Source organism: Rattus rattus, chromosome 1 (genome assembly GCF_011064425.1).
Source record: "Rattus rattus isolate New Zealand chromosome 1, Rrattus_CSIRO_v1, whole genome shotgun sequence".
NCBI classification, from domain to species: domain Eukaryota; kingdom Metazoa; phylum Chordata; class Mammalia; order Rodentia; family Muridae; genus Rattus; species Rattus rattus.
The window spans coordinates 198,923,579-198,947,053 of NC_046154.1; the positions used below are offsets into that span (position 1 = coordinate 198,923,579).

The 23,475-nt window shown below is 38.6% G+C and overlaps 2 protein-coding genes across 2 annotated transcripts in view; one reads left to right on the forward strand and one right to left on the reverse strand.

Moving 5' to 3' along the window:
• Window positions 1-747: 747 nt before the first annotated feature.
• Lemd3 (LEM domain containing 3) overlaps window positions 748-23,475 on the reverse strand; it is a 49,544-nt gene continuing 26,816 nt past the window's right edge. The window contains exons 4-13 of the mRNA XM_032913039.1: window positions 21,907-21,974; window positions 8,453-8,532; window positions 8,112-8,257; window positions 6,809-6,910; window positions 6,598-6,700; window positions 5,916-6,094; window positions 4,957-5,038; window positions 3,276-3,381; window positions 3,100-3,178; window positions 748-2,897 (exon numbers count right to left, since the gene is read on the reverse strand). Coding sequence (XP_032768930.1) covers window positions 2,734-2,897; window positions 3,100-3,178; window positions 3,276-3,381; window positions 4,957-5,038; window positions 5,916-6,094; window positions 6,598-6,700; window positions 6,809-6,910; window positions 8,112-8,257; window positions 8,453-8,532; window positions 21,907-21,974 — 1,109 coding nt within the window. The 3' untranslated portion in view covers window positions 748-2,733. The remainder of the gene's footprint in view (window positions 2,898-3,099; window positions 3,179-3,275; window positions 3,382-4,956; window positions 5,039-5,915; window positions 6,095-6,597; window positions 6,701-6,808; window positions 6,911-8,111; window positions 8,258-8,452; window positions 8,533-21,906; window positions 21,975-23,475) is intronic.
• On the forward strand, window positions 18,676-20,588 carry LOC116909463 (transmembrane protein 69-like). Its single transcript, XM_032913052.1, has one exon. It carries the CDS (start codon window positions 18,777-18,779, stop codon window positions 19,518-19,520), a length of 744 nt encoding a protein of 247 aa, XP_032768943.1. The 5' UTR covers window positions 18,676-18,776; the 3' UTR covers window positions 19,521-20,588.

The following is a 23,475-nucleotide window of genomic DNA, read 5'->3' on the forward strand; positions in this document are numbered from 1 at the left end:
CTTCAGGATTAGCCCATGTGTTTTTCACCTCATGACTAATGAGTCAAATCTTTTTACTTGATTAAAACATCAAAGAAAAAATCTAAACTAATGGTCTAGCAGTTTAAAAAAATCAATTGAGATTGGTTTACAATGGGTTAAGGCTTTAAGTCAGGATGTGTAAAACTATTTGCTCTGTTGAGAATTCCTTCTTAAGACAAAACTATCTATCTGAGCTGACTTAGTGACCCAGTTCATTTACATTCTTGTCACCATTTGGTCCAAACACCTGAAAGTTAAATGAAGACATTTTCATAAAGAGAAGCAGAGTTAGAAGACATGATTAGCAAGAATAGGAAGAGGACAATGAGGGTAATGGGGTGACCATACGATAAAATACCATAATGAATCCCATTACTAAGTATAATTACTAAATGCTAGCGAACTGTTGAAGATGCTGAAAATGCATGGTCACAATGAGCTTGTCACCTGGGCATGGTGGCTCCCCCTGTAAGCTCGGCACTGGGAAGGCTGTAAGGCAGGCAGGAGGATTCCACAAGGCTGAGGCCAGTCCAGGCTACACAGTGAGATCTCCATCTCAAAACAGCAATAAACATCAAAAAATTAACTTTATGATTCTCCTCCGTAAATACACATCCAACCATAGATCCTTAGATAAAGGAGATTTAAAGATACCTAGTTTCACTGGCAAAAAGAAATAGACACACGACACTTTACATGTTTCTTTAAAACGAAGACGCTTGTTTTAAAAAAAACCTAGTAAATTTTTAATTAGAATGTTTTCCTTCTTTTTTAAACAGAACAAGAAACAAATTACATCAAAGCAGAACTTTTCAAATACCTACTTACTATACACATTCCCATCTGCCTCACAGGGAGGACTCTTGGTCGACTTAAGAGTTGCAGGTAAAATAAACTGCGTAATGTATATATTACAGTAATAAATGTACAATGTTTACATGAAATATATCTTAGAAGCAACAAAAGGATGTATCTGCATCAAAAGGTGACTTGTTTAAATGCCACAACTGTATTTTACATTCACTCTTGCAACAGGTTACAAGATTGGGTCACTAAGCTCAAATAAATCATTATGATGCACATAAAATACAGGAAGATTGGTTACTTTATATATTATATATATTTATATTTATATTTTAACACGTTAGCATCTGAGACATAGATTGAGAATTTAAAATTTATTCTCTTCAGATAACAAATCATTTATTCTTCATAAACATGGTGCCCACAAAAGCACACAGGTAAGGCACAAGGGTTTTCTGTTACAGAACGGTGTGCATCATGTTTACTTAACCAGAAAACGTGCATTATCTGTGCAAGTTCATGCTGCAAACCCAACGCATATACAACAAAAAGGAAACTGGACCGAAATAACAATTCAGACTCGTGGAATTCCAGCTGCCCCACATCTTCACCTGCACCAACAAGCATCTGTCTACCTGGCAGCTTAGTTTTCAAAGAGCCAAGTTTTAGGTTACAAGTAAACCTTGATCAGTAACTATTTTGATCTGAAATCATAAGCAGTAATAAAGTAGCTTTACTGAAATAAACGCTGAGGCACAAACCACTGGTCGTTTGTGCATGTTCTACATTGCAGACTTGCATGGCCCTGCATTCCAAGGCTCATTTGTCCAGTCCATTCTGCTGCAGCAACGCATGCTGCTTTACACTGCACATGGAACAGGAGCTAACATTTCTTTAAGCCCAAAACAGCCTGGGGAAATGACATAATCCCTTTAGTACTGTCACAGTCACAGTATGTATAATAAATACAGCTTTTCACAAAATATTTTCCAGTATCTGCCAATTGCTTCTTTATTGCTCACATAAATTTGAACTCATTACAGCTGGTGCCAGAACTTTCACACAAAACCATACTTGGGTATTTTTATATAAAATCTATAAAAGATATTTTAAACATGTATGTAATAATACTTCCAGGTATTTGGCTGCTTGATCATCTATGACTGTACAGCCATTATGTATATATTTGTGTGGATATGTACATATGTACAGTTACATATGTACATAAACACACATCTACGCACATATATATATATACAGATAGATTATGCATAAAATAGAAAGCTTATTTTACTGCTAATGCAGACATTCTCACAAAACAAGACTTTCAGCTACCATCAGCATTTATACATATATACAAAAGCCAATTTAAGTACATGTACATCCACTTACATATGTATGTAACCATTAAAACCAAATAAACTTCCCCATATCCCAGCGGCAGCAAATGAACCTTTCACAAGCAATAGAAATCTAAAGTTGAAGTGGGAATGAACAGTTTCAGCACAGTGGCCCATAAGGAACTATGCAGCTCACTGTGTACAAACACTCACATTAGTTCACAAATTATGGAAAACACAAAGGCTGCTCTGCCAGACTTACGTGGCTATCAAACACTTCTGCAAAAAGATGACCACCATCTCTGAATCGCTTACTATAAAGTCAGTGTTCCTCATGCACAACCCCAAATGCGCTGGCTTAACTGAGCTCCCAAACGGAGTCTGTTCTACTACTGAGCATTGCTGCCTCACTGCTGAATCCATTTGGAACCGTGAGATTTCCGGAACTTTCAAACAGCTGTCTTCAGCAATAAAAATATTACATACAAAAAGCATTTTAAAAGGAAGACAGGAAGCCAAATGGGAATTTCCTATTTAAATGAACAGTCCTAGGAGTGAAGACATCTTTTCAGGAACTTCCTTGAGAATTAGCTAGGCCAGTTCGCAGGCGCAGGTGAGACATGGAGTTCATGTGTTTGTCTGATGGCTTCAAGGGAGTGCTGCACGTAAGAGCCTGGGGGAAGCGGTGGTGGTATCTATCTAGTCGTAAGTATTTTACTGTTACCAATTTTCCTGTTGTAAGATAAAAATAGTACTTCAGATCTGTAAAGTGCTGTTTAGTATTTGTAGAAAATTAACTGTGATAAAAAATGAACACAAAATTATCTAAATTATTATTCAAAAATTGTTAACCTAAAGTGATTTTATTTAAAATCAGGCACGAGCTAAAGAACTATCATCCTTTCCAAATCTCTGCAACAGTCAAATCCCTTACCATCGAACCAGGAGCCGTGCAGGGCTTTAAAAGCCTTCCCAGCGTGTCCCGGAGACAGACACTTAACATACACGCAGCCCTGCAACACAAGCAGAGAACATAGGCAGGCAGAGTGGTCTTAGGTTAACAGCGACAGGCCCGAAACCGCATGCTTCCTATTGGACTGCCGATGTTACCTCACGGGAGTTCCTGTCTACCGCGATATGAACAATGCCGTCGTTATCGCTACACTTCTCTAAAATTGCTTCTTGAATTGCCAGATGCCAGTGATCTCCTATTTCCCTGGAATTAAGAGAAACAAAATCAACCATGCCATTCCTACACTGCACTCGCTGTGCCCTGTACTGCAGCATAACCATGGAGTCCAGACAGCTTGCTATACTTGCAGGACGTTCCAGTTCTGTCCAGACTAGTGTTAATACTAGTGCAGTAGTAGCCCAATACTGCTTTCTTTTATTTCTGGTTGTGAGCCTAGCCTTTAACGGCTGAGCCATCTCTCCAGCCCCGAATACTGCTTTCTTTACTGTTAATAACATCTAATTCATTCTGGTATCACCTGTCGAGGCACAGGAAAATCACGAGTGACTATGATCAGCATGGGATTAGCAGCTATTTCTCATAAAACATAATTTCTACTGTCACGATTTGAAAAACAAAAAACAAACACTCCACCTCTAGATGAAAAGCTGTTTGACAGTTGGTGTTTCTGGAACAGGAAGAGTCAGTCCTTTTTTAAAGGCTGTGGTCTTTATAGCTTTACTACACTCCAGTGGTTAGCTCCAAACCCATGGAGGAGGTGGGGAGTGGGAGTAAAACTGGGAGAAGTTAGGGGAGGGATATGAGGGAAATATGATCAAAATACACTGCATGTATATATGAAATTCTCAAAGAATAAAAATATAATTAAAAAACTTGAAAAAAAGATTTTTATCTGTTGTATCATTAACAGCTAAGCAGTAACTATTAGAATATCAACTCTAAAAATTCTCACACCTGCTAACTAGAATGTATTAGGGAGATGGTTCAGTGGGTAGGAGCACTTGCTCTACAAGCACGAGGGCCTGAGCTCAATCTCTAGGACTTTCTAAAGCTGGGCACGGCGGCTTATGCCTATAACCAGCATGTGGAACAGAGACAATCAGATCCTTAGAGCTTGCTGAACCCAGCCTGGGAGACGCTTCAAGTTCACGCACGGAGACATGGACACAGGCGTGCGCACATACATGCACAAACACGTGCAAACACACACACACACACACACACACACACACACACACACACACACACACGGTAGTGAATTCTACCATACACTGCCATCCCCTGGATGTGTGCTGTGGTGATTATGTGGTCAGAAAAGCTCCTCAAATATTCCATTAATAAGTACATATAGAACACAGAATAAGGTGTGACTCTTTGTAGAGTTTTGCTGTTTTTTTGTTTGTTTTTACAGGAACTAGAAATTTCTGCAAGATTAAGATAGTGTACTGAGGTGACACTGTTAACAAGTACATACAAAATGAATGTTGCATTTATAGAGAGCATTGTTGTTATTAATCTATCTTCATGCATTTATCTGTTAGAAGGAGTCACACTCAATACAGAGATTTACAAACATTTTACAAGTCCTTATTTTTGTGTGTCAAAGATCAAATCTTTGCTTAGAATTTAACAAAAAAGGGAAAAGCACAACATTTTTAAATTGTGTTAAAAAAGTTGTAAATTAGACACACAAACACACACACACACACACACACACACACACACACACACACACACACACACACACACACACACACTGCACTTTACACCGAAATACTTCAAATAAAAATCATACACATGCCTGATCATAATACTTACATAACTGGGTCAAACATATTCCGAATCTTTAAACATGGCGTCAAACTATTTGGTGGTGAATTTCTTCTATCTAAATGAAATGCTACCAAAAAAAAAAAAAATGTTACTTGTTACTTGCCATTGTTCCATTTTGTTGAAAGACAATCATTGAGTTCATTAAAAAATTATTTGTATGCTTTAATGAGCCAGTTCCTGTGTAAAGGTGGATTAAGATAGTCATTGATATCTAAAGTCAACAGTTCAATGGGAGAAACAGACAACTGACAGTTATCTTCCAGGGATTAGAGTTGTGATAAATCAAGAAGGAAAAAGGGAGACTCTTTAGTAACATCTCATCAGTGTAAGGTAACATTCCCCAGGAAGTGAAACTGACTGAGTGCTAAGGGTAATAAATTAAAGCAGTGGGGCAAGGTGAGTCACAGGACATTTTGGGTGGAGATGGCTTTGTACACAGCCCTGTGACGAGAAGGGGAAGGCAGATTTAAGTGACTGAGTCTTCTGAGTGCTGTATGCATTTTACTACATCTCTTCCGAAGCTACACACACTGTCAAGAAAAGCATGTAAGGACACTCACTACAAGAGACACTTGGGAGGGAAGAGGTTCAGGCAAAGGGGTCTTCTTAGAGAGAAACAGACATCCTTGCTGTGTCCTGAATATATATTAACAATGCCTGTGACGCCTGTGACAACATGACAATGATCCCAGGAGTCCACGACAAGAATCAGAGCTACAGCACTAAGCTTCTTTGTTAACAAGAGGCAAAGCCAAAGAAACACGAGTCTTCACTGCTGTAGACAAAACAGTTAGGTTTTAACATTTATTCCTTCTACGGGGTAGAGCAGGAAACCTTTGCATTCACCTATTTTCAATTACAATTTGCATACACTGTTTCAATTACATATATATCATATATGATGTATATATCTTCGGTTTTGCTTAAAACTTAAAACTCCGTACCTTGACCTTGCCATACTTTAGAGGGTATGACTGACGTCTTGTCACAAGATGCAGAAGGCTGGACCCACCGCCAGACTACGAAGTCTGCACCACCCACCCTTCGAGTCTCTGTTCGCACTCTAGACTCATTAGCAGCAAGGAAGTCAACAGCTCTTTCCCAAACTTTCTTCATCTTTTTCCTGTCACACAAACCAAACAACAAATTTCATCTTGGCTTCTCCTCTCCTGGAAATGTTAGTAACTGAAGGGATGGTTATCGTGAGCAGCTGCTCTTCATGGAGATGAAGATGTGCTATCAGACTTAGGAGCCATACTTTTCAGAATATGGAAATAGGAATTTTTTTTCATTTTCAAAATGTCAGATTTTAGCATTCATTTAAAAAGCTTCAGTAATAACAACCTAAGTACTTAAAATATTACTAAGTCATAACTAGCCTTTTCTGTTTCTTAATTTAACTTTTCCCTGTCCTATGGTATAAAGAGGAAGGAAGGCTGACAAGCAGGAATAAACATATGCAGGAACGAGAATGAGCTACAAACCAGGTGTCTTACTACACACTGAGATCAGGAGGAGACCAGAACTAACGCTGAAAGGAGGGGGTGAAGTACTTTAAAATTCTCAATAAAATCCAAGTCTCCCACAGATGCTACCTTCTGATTCAAACCGTATTGATTTACACACCTGTCCTGGGGCTGTATTAGGGAATCTCGAACATGTGGAATAGGCATGTAAGGCTGTAAGTCCTTAGTTTCCTGACAGGCTTCATTATGACTTCGTAAAACATCTGAAAATGAACGAACAACATCCTTACAAGTAGTCAGCTGCTGACAGCCATGCTGCACCTCTGTGGGACAGGACTGCTAGAGACAGATTAGCATTTTATACTTCCTACCTATGATCTTCACCACCATGTCATACATCTGCCTTGTCTCTTCTTCCTCCTTCGTCCAGCGGTATCTCATATAACGGAGGACAGCACAGACCAGGACTACACCTGCAACATTCAGGGCTCGGTTAAGGCTGTGCTTATTGTCAGTCAGTAACATGACAGCTATTAACAACGACCCTCTCCACCAGCCTGAGGGAATAATGGCCTGCAAAGGTCTGAATGTAACAGTATAATAAAGCCTTATTGATATTTAGAAAGCCTTATTAATACTTTCCCAAAATTTCACCCCTCTTTAAAACAATTCTTCCATTACATTAACAGATAAGTATTTAAATCCCTAAAAAAGTAACTGCTTCAAACTTTTCACCTTTTCACACTCAACTACTCAAAACATGAGTTTTATTAAACATATTAAATATTAAACTGAATTATGTTTAGAGTGCTAATAAAAGAAAACAGAAAATAGTTTATTTCCTATTATAAAAATATCCAAGAACCTAAGTTTAAAAAATTGTTTCCCATAAATAACATTTTAAACCAAAAATTTAAGGGTTTACTTTATTTAAAAGCTCAAACTCAACCAGGCATGGTGTCCCATGCATTTAATCCCAGCACCCAGGAGGCAGAGGCAGAGGATCTCTGACTAAGTTTGAGACCAGGCTAGTTTCCAAAGTAAGTTCCAGGACAGCCAGGGCTACACAGAGAATCCCTGTCTTAAAAAAAAAAAAAAACAAAAAGAAGACTGGGGGTGGGGGGTAGGGAGTTAGGTTGAATTTTCCCACTCTGTTTCCCACAGTAGGTCTCCACACACATACTCCTATACGTGCTCCTTGTATGACATTTTCATGACAAACTTTTCTCTCTCTTCTTAGGCTACTATGTTCTAAGCCCTTGGATCCACAGTTGCCATAAATACACCCAACGTTGCTGTTGTCATTTAAACATGAAGATGTGTCCTCATACAGCAGCCTGGTCAGCTGGCAGCACTGGCACAGAGCTGTGGGCATCTACAGTGGGACCGAGCTGCAGGAAATAAGTCACTGGTGCAGCACTTCAGGAGGGACGCTTGCCTCCGGTCACCCTTTCCTGTGCTCTCCTGATGGACTGGCAACTCTCAACTGGGAGTTAAAATAACCCTTTCTTAAAGCTGAGAGTTACCTGTCAGGTATTTGGTCACAGTCACACAAAAGTAAACCAGAAACGTAGTGAAGACTCCTGGACGTCATTTCCAACATCAGCTACAGAAGCAGGGAGTGAGCTCTGGGTCGGCTCTGGCAGTCCAGGAGCTGGGATCCTAACAACTTACCTAAGCACAACAGCAGTAACCTATGGGTCACGGTAATGAAAGCACGGCGGAAACGGCACCAGAACGGCATCTGTGGTCTGGTGGACTGTAAAAACTGCACATCGGTTATGTTTGTCAGGTCTTCCTCAGGTCCATAACCAACACACCTATTCAATAATCAAGGTAGAGATTAAAATGTAAAAAACCACTTCTTGGGGTTGGGGATTTAGCTCAGTGGTAGAGCGCTTGCCTAGGGAAGCGCAAGGCCCTGGGTTCGGTCCCCAGCTCCAAAAAAGAACCAAAAAAAAAAAAAACCACTTCTTACAATACGAAATCATCAAAGTGTAAATCAAATCCTGTACCTTATTCCAACGTCTTTCCCATTTTTAAAAATCCACAGCAGTGAAGTGTTAAATACATCTTCATACTCAGGACCTAAATCCTAACAAGAGAAATAGAGAGGGAGTCTCAGTAGTCCTGTGTAAACTGTCATATAAATAACATGCTTTGTTTTTATTTCAACCATGCAAACAAGATACTGAAAACATATAACTCGGTACTAAAAAATGAAAAGCCACCATCTTCTCGTGATTCCAATATAACCACTCTTAATACTATGCTATGCTTTCTTTCTGGCTTTATTTTAATTAGATTTTAGTTATTTGTTAAGTTTATTTTCAAATATCATTGTGATAATGAATTAATTTTACCTTTCATAAGTGGAACAGTATTTTCAAATATGCAAGTGGCAAATTACTGAGACTTGATTAAAATTTTCAACAAGTGAAACCATTAAGCCCATGAGCTCAAAAATGTTCATTGTAACTAATTATAAATTCAAACTTCCAAGAAAAAAGTATAAATTAGAAAAACTCACACTTGTTACATAAGTTCGCAGTACTTAAAAGACTTCACATATTTAAAGGCTTTTCATATATTGATATGACATTAACACATGTGACTTTGATACAGTGTAACAGAAAGATGTTAGCAACTCAGTAAACCAGTATTTTTCAACCCAAATTTTGCAGACATTAATCCCACAGAGGTAAAAGGCCAGTCCAGTCCAAGACAGACCCAAGGACTTTATGAAACAGGACATAAAACTTCACCAGCAGTGGCAACTACTGCTTTTTAACATTACTACTTGACTAGGGAGGTGGCTCAGAGGGCAGGAAGCCTGACAGCCGTGAGGAGCAAAGTTTAGACACCCAGCACCCATACAAAGGCCAGGAATACTAACACACACAGGTAACCCCAGCACCTGGGGGATGGGAAAAAGAGTAGGGGTGGAGACAAACGCTAGGGCACACAGACCAAACTCCATCTTCAGTGAGACACATCTGGTCTCCAAATAGAAGTTAGAAAGGGAGGAAGAAAGATACTCAAAACACGACGCACGCACAAGACATCAAGACGCACGCACGCACGCCACGCACGCACGCACACACACACACACACACACACACACACACACACACACACGCACGCACGCACACACACACACACACACACACACACACACCCCTTCTACTACAACCACTACTACAACTACAACAACAATGTTTGATTTGGTATCAAAGAAGAGTATCAGCAACTATCTGAAAAAGGTTTTTAAATATCTCACGTAATTATATATTCATATGAGGTTGTATTTTCTTGACATACTTCAAGCATAACACCATGATACTACACTGAACGCAAAAGAGAATCTAGTTTCCTCTTAATAAGCCAGACACTAAAAGCTTTAGTTGAACAACCTGACAACTGGAGTTTGGTCTTCAGAAGCTATATAAAAAAAATCTAGATATAGGGGGTACATTTAGGATGGAAACTACTGTAATATGGGAGGCAGAAACGGCACAGACCCACTGGGAAAGAAGTGGGCCAGCTAGCCTGGAGTGTACAGGGCAGACAGAAGAAACCAGGTGAACGCTACTCTGAGTCAACTTTGCCTCCACTCCTGTGCTGGCACACAAACACTACATTTGTATTTTTGCCATGAAGAAAGTTTTAAATGAATTTTTTTTTTTTTTTTGGTTCTTTTTTTTGGAGCTGGGGACCGAACCCAGGGCCTCGCGCTTCCTAGGCAAGCGCTCTACCACTGAGCTAAATCCCAGCCCCTTAAATGAATTTTTAAATAATTTTTTTTTCTTTTTTCTTTTTTTTCGGAGCTGGGGACCGAACCCAGGGCCTGCAAGCGCTCTACCACTGAGCTAAATCCCCAACCCCTAAATGAATAATTTTAAATGTTTTCAGTTTTAGTTACTAATGTGATAAAATGTTTAAGTGTATACTAACACATTTACCACATCAGCCAGTCAGCCACACCTACACAGCAAGATTTTGCCTGAAAAAAGAAAATATATCCTAAGAATATAAATTTATATATATAAACATACAAGTATATGCACATTTTCCACAAATAAAAGCAATTTAAGGTCCTAAAAATGATAGAAAATCCCAAAGCTTAATGACTGGTAGGGATGGGCAGGTATAATGTTTGTTTGTAATTGTGTGCTTTATGTGCATGGTGTGTGCATATGTGTATGGGGGTATGTGCACGTGTGTATAGGGGGGTATGTGCACATGTGTGTTGGGGGTTAGTGCACATGTGTATGAGGGGTATGTGCACATGTAGATAGTGGATATGTGCACATTTGTATAGGGGTATGTGCACATGTGTATGGGCGGAATGTGCATATATTTATGGGGGTATGTGGGCCTGTGCATGTAAAGACCAGAGGTTGATACTGGGTGCTCCTCAAAGGCTGTCCCCTCTATTCTGAGACAGGGTCTCTCAGTAACCCTGACATTCACTGTTAGGACTGAGCAACGAGCTTCCATGTAAGCGTCTTCACTTGCTCCTCTTCCCACTACCACAAGCATGGGGATTGCAGGCAGGAGCCACTGTGCCCAGTTGTTAATGTGGGCTCTGGAAATCCAAGCTCAGGTCCCCATGCTTGTGCAGCAGGCACTTTACCTGCTGAGCCATCTCATAGCCTGAGAGTACACTTAAACCAAATTAATCAAAGTATCAATGGCACGACATTGTATCTTATATTCTAGTCTATAATTACATTTATCATGGAAAAAAGAATGTCACAATACACACAGAAAAACTCCCCTTTTCAGCCAATTTGCATCCACTGTATGTATACTTTGCACTTTTTTCAATACACAGAGAATATCCAAACGCTGTTTTATACTTTTCTTCCTCTGGTGCTAGAAATAAAAAAGTGGGACCTTATACATGCTGGGCAAGTCAATCTATCACTGTTCACTCAAACCTATTCAATTTCTTAAACATATTTTTTAAACAACTTTTTTTTTCTTTCTTTTTTTTTTTTTTTCAGCCCTAAACAACTTTTTAAAAAAATCTGTTTATCTTAATAGAATATATATGTAACCATGATCCACAACACACCAGCTGTTTTGGTAGGAACTACAAACATAGCACTAAAGCGAGCAGCCAAGGTTTCCTATGCTAACAAAGCCCTTTACAAAGTTATCACTGTATGCACTTTCTAGAGTGCAAAGGCTACATTTTAAGTTTTAGAAATCTCTTTTTAAGGGTTGGGGATTTAGCTCAGTGGTAGAACGCTTGCCTAGGAAGCACAAGGCCCTGGGTTCGATCCCCAGCTCCGAAAAAAAGAACCAAAAAAAAAAAAAGAAAAGAAATCTCTTTTTAAATAATTTTAGAAATGCCCATTGAGGGGTTGGGTATTTAGCTCAGTGGTGCTTGCCTAGCAAGTGCAAGGCCTGGGCTCGGGTCCCTAGCTCCGAAAAAAAAGAAAAAAAAAAAAAAAATGCCCACTGAATCATTACACCAACAGATTCTTCAAGGGAATTTTTGTCATCGGGTCATACTTACACTTCCCAGTTCACTGGCAAATTCGCCTTAATATATCCAATCTGCACATATACAACTGTACAAAGCATGCTAGGGACTGCACATGACAGACACCAACCTTTCATTAGCATGTGTAAGATAATAAAGGTAACTACAGGCCATCTGCTTGGATTTGCTTTATAGAGCAGTAGCCTTCATCTCCTTACCACCATCTCACTGAGTCTTTAAACAAAAGTCTTATCTATTTTTGAAATGGTCTAGCTATTCAGTCCTGGCTGGCTGGTCTCACAACTGAACCAAACGACAATGCTTTTGTACTTTAAACTTTTTACATAAGCATCTGACAATGGCTTTAAAACATAAATTTTCAGCAGCTATTTAAAAAACCAAGTGCACCTGGAAAGAGTATCGTGTGCAAATGCACATGAATACACACGTATATCAAGAGAACCAGCCGAGACTTAGAACTCTGATGTGGACAGCTCATGCAAAGGATGCTGCAAGGTTGAGACAGCTGCATGGCCCTCCATAGAGAACAGTTTACATTTTAGATGCTATATGCTATATACCAAGAAACAATACTGAGCCAGCAGATGATGGATCTTTAATCCCAGCACTCAGGAGGCCGAGGCAGGCAGATCTCTGAGTTGGAGACCAGTCTGGTCTACATGGTGAGTTCCAGGACAGCCAGGGCTGCACAGTGAGACCCTGCCTAAAAACTTAAAAAAAAAAAAAAAAAAAAAAAAAGGATTAAAACCAAATTTAACCATTGATTCGATGGGAATTTGATTTTTGTATCAAGCAGGTCTGGGACTAGATCCCAGTTCCATTACAAACTATGTACATACACTTAGTGAGATGTTTGTTATTTGTGAACATATAGCCATTTTAACAGCCACTTCAGAGTGTTCCTAACTTTAAAGTGTAAACTGTTTCTCCACATTGGCACTATGGGTTAAGGACCATGCTGGTCATCAAACAAGTGCGACAGTGGAACACGGAGGACAGACTCTCCTCCTCCTACTAGGCTGATCACAGTCTAGCCAGGTGACTCCGGTATTACACCTCTAAGCTTTAATTTGTCCATAAACTAGGTTTCCTGTCATCTACCTTGCTGGATGAAGATAAAACTGAGAGCAGCACATGGCATAAACTGAATACTTGATAAAACCATATTATAAAAGTCTCACTGCCTCACTATTTAGAACACTTTTACCAAATTTCTACTAGAAGATTTAACTCTGCATAAATTAAGATCAAAATAAAACCAAACTTAAGTGAGGTTGGTTAAATGTGTAGAGATGGAGCAGACATCACATTTTCAGAAGCACGAATCACCAGAAGAGAGAGTTTTCTGTTCATAGTAATCTTCCCCGTCATGGGCCTCTTGAGAATACTTAATTTCCCACATAAAACTTCATCAACAACAATCAGGTGCCAGGCTAAATACAAAACTCTTATCTGGCCAGCACCTGGCACATTTTCAGAGCTCTACTTTCCTACTAGGTTCTTCACAAATCCTAAATATTACACACTGTGTTGAGAGTTAATCAGGCTTTGAACGCAACTTAGAAACTGAGCCAGCCCTCACCACACAGTCCACAGGAATGTCATGAAGTGCTCCAGCCCCAAACACAGAGCATGTACTTCCTAAGTGCTCCACCAGAGGGACCTCTTAACTTTACAAATAGTAAGCTGGCTTTCACTTCCGAATTATGAAAAAAGCTCAATAAAAGCACTAGCTAAGACAGAACTATATTTATATAAATAAGCTGATTAAAACTCCTTTTGAAAGAGAAAAAATAAGGAAAATGATGATAAAATATAATGAGTCAAAGTCAACCCAACAGAAGCACAATGTTGGAACTTATTTACCAGGCACTAGAAGCCAGGGAAGTAGGTGAGCCTCTGGGGGAGTGGTGGGAGTGGCTGCTTCATTTGCCGCTATATCCAGAGTGTTCCCTTTTTGAAGATGAAATCATAATATAAATATGTAGAGATGAAATGTACAAGATTTCTCCATAAACAGAAAGCTTGCTGGGTATACCTTACAATCACTGTTTGGTACCAAGTGGAGTTTCTTATACTGCTACATAGATAAAATAAAAAAACTGGGGCTAGACTAGGCTACAACTGTCATTCTAGATTAGGAAGTAATATGAACATTATCAAAAGCATTTTATAAAGCTCATGCTCTTTGAAAAAGTTATTTCCTTTCAGGATTATTTCCTAAGGAAATGACTAGAAAAAAAGTCAATGCACTTTAGTTACATAACAAAAATATTATCCAGCAATTAAAAAAACCTCAAACTGTTTAATGGGAGAGGCAAATATGCATACTTCTATGTGTAAAACATGAATATTATAACAGGAGATATTTACAGTCATACAAATTTTAAAGATACATTTTAAAAGACTAAATAAAGAAGGCTAGACCAAATACTACTGGAGGTTACTATTGTACAGTGAATTTAAAACTTTTCCCTTTATTTCTCATGAGAATTAAATTATGATGGTAATTTTTATTGAAAATAATACAATATTTTAAGAAATACTTAAGAGAATTGTCTAGAATTTGAGACTTTATTTTTAGCAAAAAAAAAAACCTGTTTATTGATGGGGAAGGGTTTGGGGAGTATTTTTGACAGCTGTCTAAACAGCATCTATGATGTGATATAACCATTATATATTTCACAGCCTGAAAAATGAAACTCAAAAGACTAACAAAAATAGATGTGCGGGGTTGGGGATTTAGCTCAGTGGTAGAGCGCTTGCCTAGCAAGTGCAAGGCCCTGGGTTCGGTCCCCAGCTCCGGTAAAAAAAAAAAAAAAAAAATAGATGTGTATACACATGGACCTAAAGAATGTTAATATTTGAAAATAACTTTAAGAAATGGAATCTAGAATCTTTTATAATATGTAGCAAACAGTCTAGAGTTAAAAACCAAAGTGAAACCTCAGTTCTCAACCTAGAACAAGAAGTGTGAACTGGGGACACAGCGCAGAGAGTGCTAGCAAGGCCTGGGTTGATCTACTAGGCTCAATCCTCAGCACTGCAGAAAGAGAAACAAACAAACAAAAAGCCGACAACAACAAAACCTAGACTAGACCAAACCCACCACCACCTTTAAAATCCGACTGTTTTGAAGTATAAAATAATTCTAGGAAAAACATAAAAGTACAAACGACCAGGTTCCATTCACAGCACCAGCATGGCAGCCAACAGCCTGTAATCCAAGGGGATTCAGAATGCCCTCCTCTGACCCTAAGGGTACCAAGCACACCAACAGTGTGCACACATAAACAAATGTAAGCAAGCCACTCACATACACAGGAATACGTACTTTTAAAATTCTACTTCCAGTATTCAGAAAGGTTAATGGATAGCACAAAACACACAATGCTAGAATCTGAATCTAGGTCTAATCTTGACCACATGACATGGTGACTGCATCTTCCTGTAATGAATATGAAAATTATACATTAGACTATAAACTCAGTCCACTTTTACCTAGGGAGTTCATTTTAATCCCAGTACTCATGAGGCAGAGGCAGGCAAATCACTGAGTTCAAGGCCATCCTGGGCTACAAAGTTAGTTTCAGGCCTGGCCAGGAATATACAAGAAATCCTGTCTCAACAACAACAAAAACCCCACCTCAGTCTACTTTTGATGACAGTCATGTATAACAGAACAACTAAAGTTAATTAAAATTATAAGTGTTCAAGAATATACAAAAAAGAGTCAGCAAACCATATCACTTGATATTATTCAATTAGCAGAGGTTCATTAAAAAAAGAACAAAAAAAGACAAAGTGTTTTACTACAGATATTATGGAAGCATAAAATGGAGAAAAGGGAAGAAAAAATGAAAATATAAGAATCAGAAAGTCTCTACATTTGGGTAAGGAATTAGACATTCAGATCGAAGAAACCCAACAATGTTAAATCTGAATAAGGGGAATGAGAACACATGGGGAGACAATGCCACCTTCAGGAGTGGGGAGATGGCTCAGCTGAAGCGCTTGTTTGCATGAGCATGCAGACCTGAGTCCAGATCCCCAGGATCATGAAAAAGACAGGCACGGTGGCACACACCTGTACTCCCAGAACGGGGAGGCCGAGTCAGGGGTGGGGTGGGGTGGGGGGTCCCTGCAGCATGCTGGCCATGCAGCTCAGGATTCATGGAGAGCCTGTCTTTCAAAGTAAGAAGGTTGAAGACACTCAGTGTTGACCTCTGGCCTCCCATCCCATGTGTGAGCCTGCACATCTACCCACACATATGCACATATGTCCACACACATACACACACCATTATTATCAAACTGTCAAAAGGCAAAGAAATTTTTAAAGAAGAGAAAAGCTACCCATCACATAGAAGAACCTACGAAGAGTCAGCAGATGTTGGCAGAAATCTAAAGAGAGTAAGATGAAATACACAAATTGCTGATTGAGGAAAAAAAGCAAACCAGCCAACCCACCCTACCAGCCAGGGTTATCTCATATCCAGAACACTAACTTTCAAATATGAAGAAATGTTTCCCATATAAACAAAAGTTATTAAGTTCAATACCATTAAAACTATCTTATAAAAATGCCAAAAGGTATCTAATCTTAAATGAAAGATGCAAGTAGCAACGTAAAATATATAAATATAAACTCACTTATAAAGGCCCATACTAAACAAATACAGAACGCTATAAGTGATACATGGACAAATCACTTCAAACTATAGTATACAAATTAAAGAACAAAATTATGCTTTAAAAGTTCTAAAAATGTTCATGTAAAAAGCCATAAATATTAAAGGATATACATTCTAAAAGACATTCTACGACACTGATAAAATAAAGAGGATAATAAATGCAAAAGCAATTAAAGCATTTTACTACAAAAAGAAATACAAAAAAAGAAGTATGCAGGAAAACTAAGTTTCCAAACAGAGAGAAAGCAAATAGAAATAGCAAAAAAAAGTTTCTCCCATCAATAATAGACTTCAAATAAAAATAGAAGCAACCTAATCAATACATTGGTTGGCTGGCTGGCTGAATAAAAAAATAATCCATCCAACTACCTTCTGTGTAAAAGAAACCCACTTTAGCTTTAAGGGCATACACACAGACTGAAAAGAATACATGAGATATTCCATGCAAATAGAACATGGGTGAGTATCTTAACAAAACTGAAGTAAAATGTCACACAGACAAGGCAGCTGAATCCACTCAGAAGATATAGCAGCTTTATTGGCTAATACACATTAGAGGACCCACATATAGAGTAATTAAGGATAGAAGGGAGACCATGCTATTATTGATAGCAGATTGCTATACCCATTTTAAAAAATGGATAGAACACAGATAAAGATCAATAAGGAAAATGATGACTTAAGTACTATAAACCAGACAGAACTAAAAGACAAACCTTCATTCAAAGAAAAATACATTTTTCCTTTTTTGAGAATTTCAGAAATGAGCACAATGTATTTTCATTAAATCTACTTCTCCATCCCTCTCTAAGTCTTCTCTGTCCCTCCACAAACCCCTCTAAAACTCATGCCCTCCCCCTTCTAAACACTGCGGTGTATAACTTATCAGACCCAATTAGTGTTGCTGGGGTTTAGAACCAACCACTAGAATATGGGCCGCCTCTGGGGGCTTCCTGAGAAACTGACTCTCCTTTCCTCAGTTGCTGACTATAGCTATTCAAACAGGGGTGAGGGTTATGTGCCTTCTCCATTCATGCTGGAACACTGACTGATGTGGTCTTGGGTGGGCATGAAAGAATAATTCATCTCTAACTTTATTACTTCATTAGAGAAAATTACTACTAACCTCAAATTTTTGAAAAAGACAAAAAGCAACTTTTTCAAACTTACCTAACTTAAATTTTTAACATTTACTTATAATATTTATTCATTCTGTGTGTGTGTGTGTGTGTGTGTGTGTGTTTATGTGTGTGTTCACACGCGTGCGTTTATTCATCGAATCGTCTTGCAAGCCCCTAAACTGACTTTTATAAGCTGGTTTTTGTTATCAATGTTAGATGGGACATGAAAATTCAGACTAACATCAATGAATAGAGACACAAATATCCTCAATACCAGAAAAGGGACCAACAGCATATTCAAAGTATTACACAGCAGGACCCTTGGATACACAGACATTTCAACACAAAAAATATTAATACAATCTTTTCTTAATCTGCTAAACCTGTTGTTTTGACCTGCTAAACAGATCAAAAGAATTAAAAACCACAATATTATTTGGGTCCTTATCTGTCCTGTTTATTACAAGTAGTATTCATATTGCAATCCCAATAAAAAAATGAAAATTAAAGTATTTAAATCAAACGATTATTTCAATAGCTGCAGAAAAAGCATGAGAAAACTTAACACTTTCAACAATGAGATTAAAAATGCCCAGGAATAAAAGAGAATGATGTCAATGTATTAGGGCCCTACCCAAAAAGGTCCGCAAACTAACAGTCAGACTGAACAGAACTCAAAGCTGTCCCTCTAAGACCAGAAGAAAGCGAGGTGTCCTGCTCACTACTTCTATTCAGCACAGCACTAGAAATTCTAGGGGAATAACTTATGTAAGAAATTTTAAAATCCGAAACAGGAAGAAGTAAATGTATCCCTTTCCACAAATGATATAATCATCTACATAAAAAGCCTTTAAAGATGCTATGTCCCCTGGTTCAATTTGTTGTGCAACTTTGGCGCCGCGTGATGGTGGCAAGACGTTGCTTTAAATTTAGCTATCCTCCTCAACTGTAAAAATACATGAATCAGAATTGCATCTTCTGGGGACAAAACTCTTGAGTAGAAATCAGAATGCTTCACTTCATCCAGAAAATTTCTGGAGCATCTTCAAAGATACTAAAGAACCCTTTTACAGTGATACTCAGAGCCAGCAGACTAGATATACTTTCTCCCAAGACATGTCTTCCACGGGACTTTTCCTCTTTGTCTCCAAGAACTTGGCTTTCCACGTCATTTCAAGTGTGTATGAGGAAGATACAATGTTACCGTGCATCACCATGCAACTTTAAAAAGCAGCAGAAGGAGGCAGTCCTTCCCCCCAAGAAACCAAGCACCATCACTTACCTACGTGATAGCCCAAAGCCAGCCTTATATACAACTCTGGTGGGGTTAATCCCCTTTGCTGCCCCACCACTCATCATGGTAATAACAAAGTCTTATCTCCCCATACTAGCCTTTACTCAGATGGCCTATGGAGCCAGTTTCTTAGCTTTCCTGGGAGGCATTAGATGGGGCTTTGTTCTGCCAGGAGGTAGTCCGGCCAAACCAGACTACATTAATTTAGCTAGTAGTATGAGTCCTGTTCTGTTTTCATGGGTAGCCATCCTATTTTCTGAAAGACTCAATGAAGCCACAGTTACATTAATAATAGGTTTAGGGATAGCATTACATAATGAACTTTTCCTCTTACCACATTATCCCAACTGGTTCAAAGCCTTAAGGATCATAGGTACTTTGGTGGCTTTTATCTCACTTGTAATCACTTTAATCCTTGAAAATATTTATCCAGAAAGAGGTCCCAGGAGATTTAACTAAGTAGAAATATAAAACTACTTTCTTGATATCATGTGCAGTGTCTGTGTAGGCCAGAAGTCTGTTGAATGCCCTGGAGCTAACGTTACAGGCGGTTCTGAGCCACCCAGTGTCTAGGCTGGGAACTAAACTTGTGTCCATAGCAGTACAGTCTTGAGCACTGAGCCTGTATCTCTACACTGTAAAGCTTCATTTTAGCATCACAATCCTGTTTCTCTTGTTTGGTTCTTTTTTCTCCCTCCCACTGGTAGGAATTTATTCTTCATACATTGTTTTTGTTTTTTCTAAAGAGTTATCTCTTTTAGCCAGATGGTAGTAATACACACTTTTTATCCCAGCAGAAAGGAGGCAAAAGCAGGTGGATCTTTGAGTTTGAGGTCAGTTTGGTCTGTAAAGCAAGTTCCAGGACAGCCAGGGTTCCATGAGAAACCTATCTGGGGGCGAAAAAAAGTTACAGTTACCTGCCTTTTGCCTCCTAAGTGTTGGGATTATAAAAATTATTTCTAAGTAATTTATCTTGAAAATTTTCCTAATTAATGTTTACATTTTTGTGTGTGACTTGTATAGTCACATAAGTAAACATTTCAGTGTTTGATTATACTAAGAATAGTAAAAGACAAGATGAAAAATCCTATATTAGAGTCTAGCAATCATGAAGTCATATTTCATGAGAATTCTACTTGTAGTGGTTTGAAGAGGTTTGGCCCCCATCGACTCATGTGTTTGAATATGCTTGGTCCAGAGAGTGGCACTATTAGTAGTGTGGACTTGTTGGAAGAAGTGCGACACTGTGGGAGTGAGCTTTGAGACCTTCTCCTAGCTGCCTGGAAGACAGTCTTCTGGTTTCCTTTGGAACAAGATGTAGAACTCTCAGCAGTGCCAGTACTGCCCATGTTTCCCATCTTGATGATAATGGACTGAAACTCTGAACCTGTAAACCAGCCCCATTTAAGTGTTGTTCTTTCTAAGAGTTGCCTTGTCCATGGTGGTCAGAGATGGAAACCTAACTAAGGTACTACCAGGAAGTTCATGACACCTTAAAAATAAAAGTATTTCTGTCAAATTTTTATAGCACTTCTGAAAAAAAAAAGATGCTATGTCTCTATCACCTTAGAGTAAATGAATTCAAACTTGCAGAGTACAAAAATCAACACACACACAAAAAAATCATTTCCTATATAGTAACAGAAAAGAATCTCAACAGGAGGGGTTGGGGGATTTAGCTCAGTGGTAGAGCGCTTGCCTAGTAAGCACGAGGCCCTGGGTTCAGTCCCCAGCTACGAAAAAAAGAAAAAAGAAAAAAAAAGAATCTCAACAGGAAATGAAAAAAATATTTATGATAGCATCAAAAAGGAATAAGAATAAACAAAGAAGATGAAAAAATACATATACCAAAATTTTGCTGAAAGAAATTAAGACACAAATAAATAAAAAGACATCAAATAAACTATGACTATAAAAGGCCTAACTTCAATGCTTATCTTATAATTTCTAGGAACTCTGTTTTCATTTTTTAAATTATTTGTAAACACCCCCCCCCTTTTTGTTCTTCCCCACTCTGACACCTTACCTCATCCCCCGCCTCCCTTTTGCCTCTGAGAGGGTGCTCCCCCATGGCTTAGTGGATAAAAACATTCTCAAGAGGCTGGAGAGGGGTTGGGGATTTAGCTCAGTGGTAGAGCGCTTGCCTACGAAGCAGCTTTGAGGACGGGCGTATACACAATTAGTTATTACCTGTGTCCTTCGAGCCCTTTACACACTTATGTGCATTGTCTTATACAGTGTTCCAAAACAAAAATATTAAAAATTTCCATTTTCCTTTATTACAGCTGCTTGCATGACACTAAATAGTAAGACGTTTTAATTTTATAAGCTTAATTATTATAAAGAAATCCTACAAATAAATAACCACCAAGTCTACCCAATTCAATGAACTCCCAGCTAGAAGAGGTACTCAGAGCAGAGGCTGCAGGGCTTCACACTCATTACACCTTTGTATCAAGTATGGCACGCACTTACTCAGCTCCAAAACAATCCAGGACAGAAGGACAACTAGAAAACAATTAGCTTTATACCCTTAAGATAGAAACATACATACTTCAACCAGCTTCAGATCCACAATCTCAGAAAGAAAACCCCCACAGGTTCTCTCTTACGGAACCTAGCCAAAAACATACACACGTAAATAAACAAGTGTACGAGTGGGCCAGGTAACATGGGGTGACGGGGGGAGCTAAACGTAAGGGACCAAGAGCCCTGAATGCAGGCCATGGAAGAGAGTGCTGAAGAACACACTTAAACAATACATAAAGTACTCCAATGCTTAACACATTTGATAGTACAGGAACTTTAAGAATATGGCTATTAAAATTCAGAGTTTACTGCTTACTTTTAAATATGCAGCTGCTTCTTGGACAGAAAGCATCCTTTGGCTGGAACGGCCACATTCATGATCTCCTGAAAAGATTATCATGTTAATTTGGAGTAAGTACAATATTAAGCAAAAAAAGAAATAGAATTTAAAGCATTTTACAAATTATACAACTATATATATTATAATTAATAAAGATTGATGAATATTACTCGTATTTTCTACAAACAATTCCAATATTTAGTGTAAACAACTACCCTTATATAAACCGCTACTTTTACATGAACTTTAGGCTATATAAGAATATCTTCCACTTATGTTTTAAACTATAAAGCTAATAATCCAAAGATTCAAATAAGCCTAAATCTACCATCGCATCGTATCTTTCTGTCTACTAAGCCACAGCCACTCTCACAGGATAATGGACTCATTGCTGGCAGAGGAGTCCACATCCCTGAAAACTTTTGACACAGACTGACAGTGAGCGTAGGCAGACACGTCTACCTGTGGAACGAAGACTGAGCTGCTATAAAGGAGTGGCTACAGAAGTTAAGAGAAACCACCTTCTTCTCTAATAGCCTGCAGAGAAGCCAGCTTCTTTCCAGGCTACCTGTGGTTATCACGGGTATTTCCCTCACACTAGACTCCAATTATTTGTTTTTGCTGCTTTATTACTTTCAAGTAGTTTCTGCCAAACCTTTCTGTGGTGGAAGTCTGTTTTTACTTATTAGTTTACTCATGAAGCCAGGCTGTAATGGGGTAATTAGATAAGGGCTAAGTATCTACTGGATAAACAAGTATTCAAGCTTTAGGATGATTCTCAGAGGCTCAGACTCTACAGGACCAGAACAGAAGTCAGCAAAACACAGCCGAGGGCTAAGTGTGGCCTGCTGGTGTTCATAAGTGGAGTCTAGTCAAGCTAGTCGGGTAATATACTACCTGTGTTCACTTTCATGCTATAGCAGCAAAATAAAAGAGTAATGACAGAGGCAGTCTAGTCCACAAAACCTAAAATACTAACTACAGACACTTCATAGGAAAAAACTTGCCAATACCCACACTAGGGGAGGAAATCTACATCTTTAAAAGCAAAGCAACCCTTGTGTGCTGATCTGGTAAGCCACAGACTATGCTCATAAATTTGCTATCAAGAGCCATACAGGCTTAAGTTAGCAATATTAGGATTTCTTAGCTATGAAATACATTCAACTTACTTCCAGGTACTAGAGTATACCCAATAAGTGTTACTAGCTTAAGGATATGAATGAAGGTAAATCAAATCACTAAGTACAAAGAAAGCATTTAATGGTGTACACAGAACTGTACAGAGAATTCTAAAACTAAAAACTGAGCACTATGGACTCAAAGATCAAGACAGATAACACAGAGGAAATGAAGGACCCCATCTGTACACAGCAGTCGGCCTCTGTAAGCCCTGGAAGGCTCCATCTTCGTTTTCCATATGAAAGTTATAAGTAAAATGTTAATAATTGGCATATTGAGTTGGATAAACACATATGCTATTACCATAACTTGCAAACCTCAAACTTAGTAAGAATCCATTTAATAATTTCACTTAATTATTCA

What these genes read in the sequence shown, in the direction of transcription:
- LOC116909463 (XM_032913052.1), top strand. Translation starts at nt 18,777, where the DNA reads ATGCTTCACTTCATCCAGAAAATTTCTGGAGCATCTTCAAAGATACTA.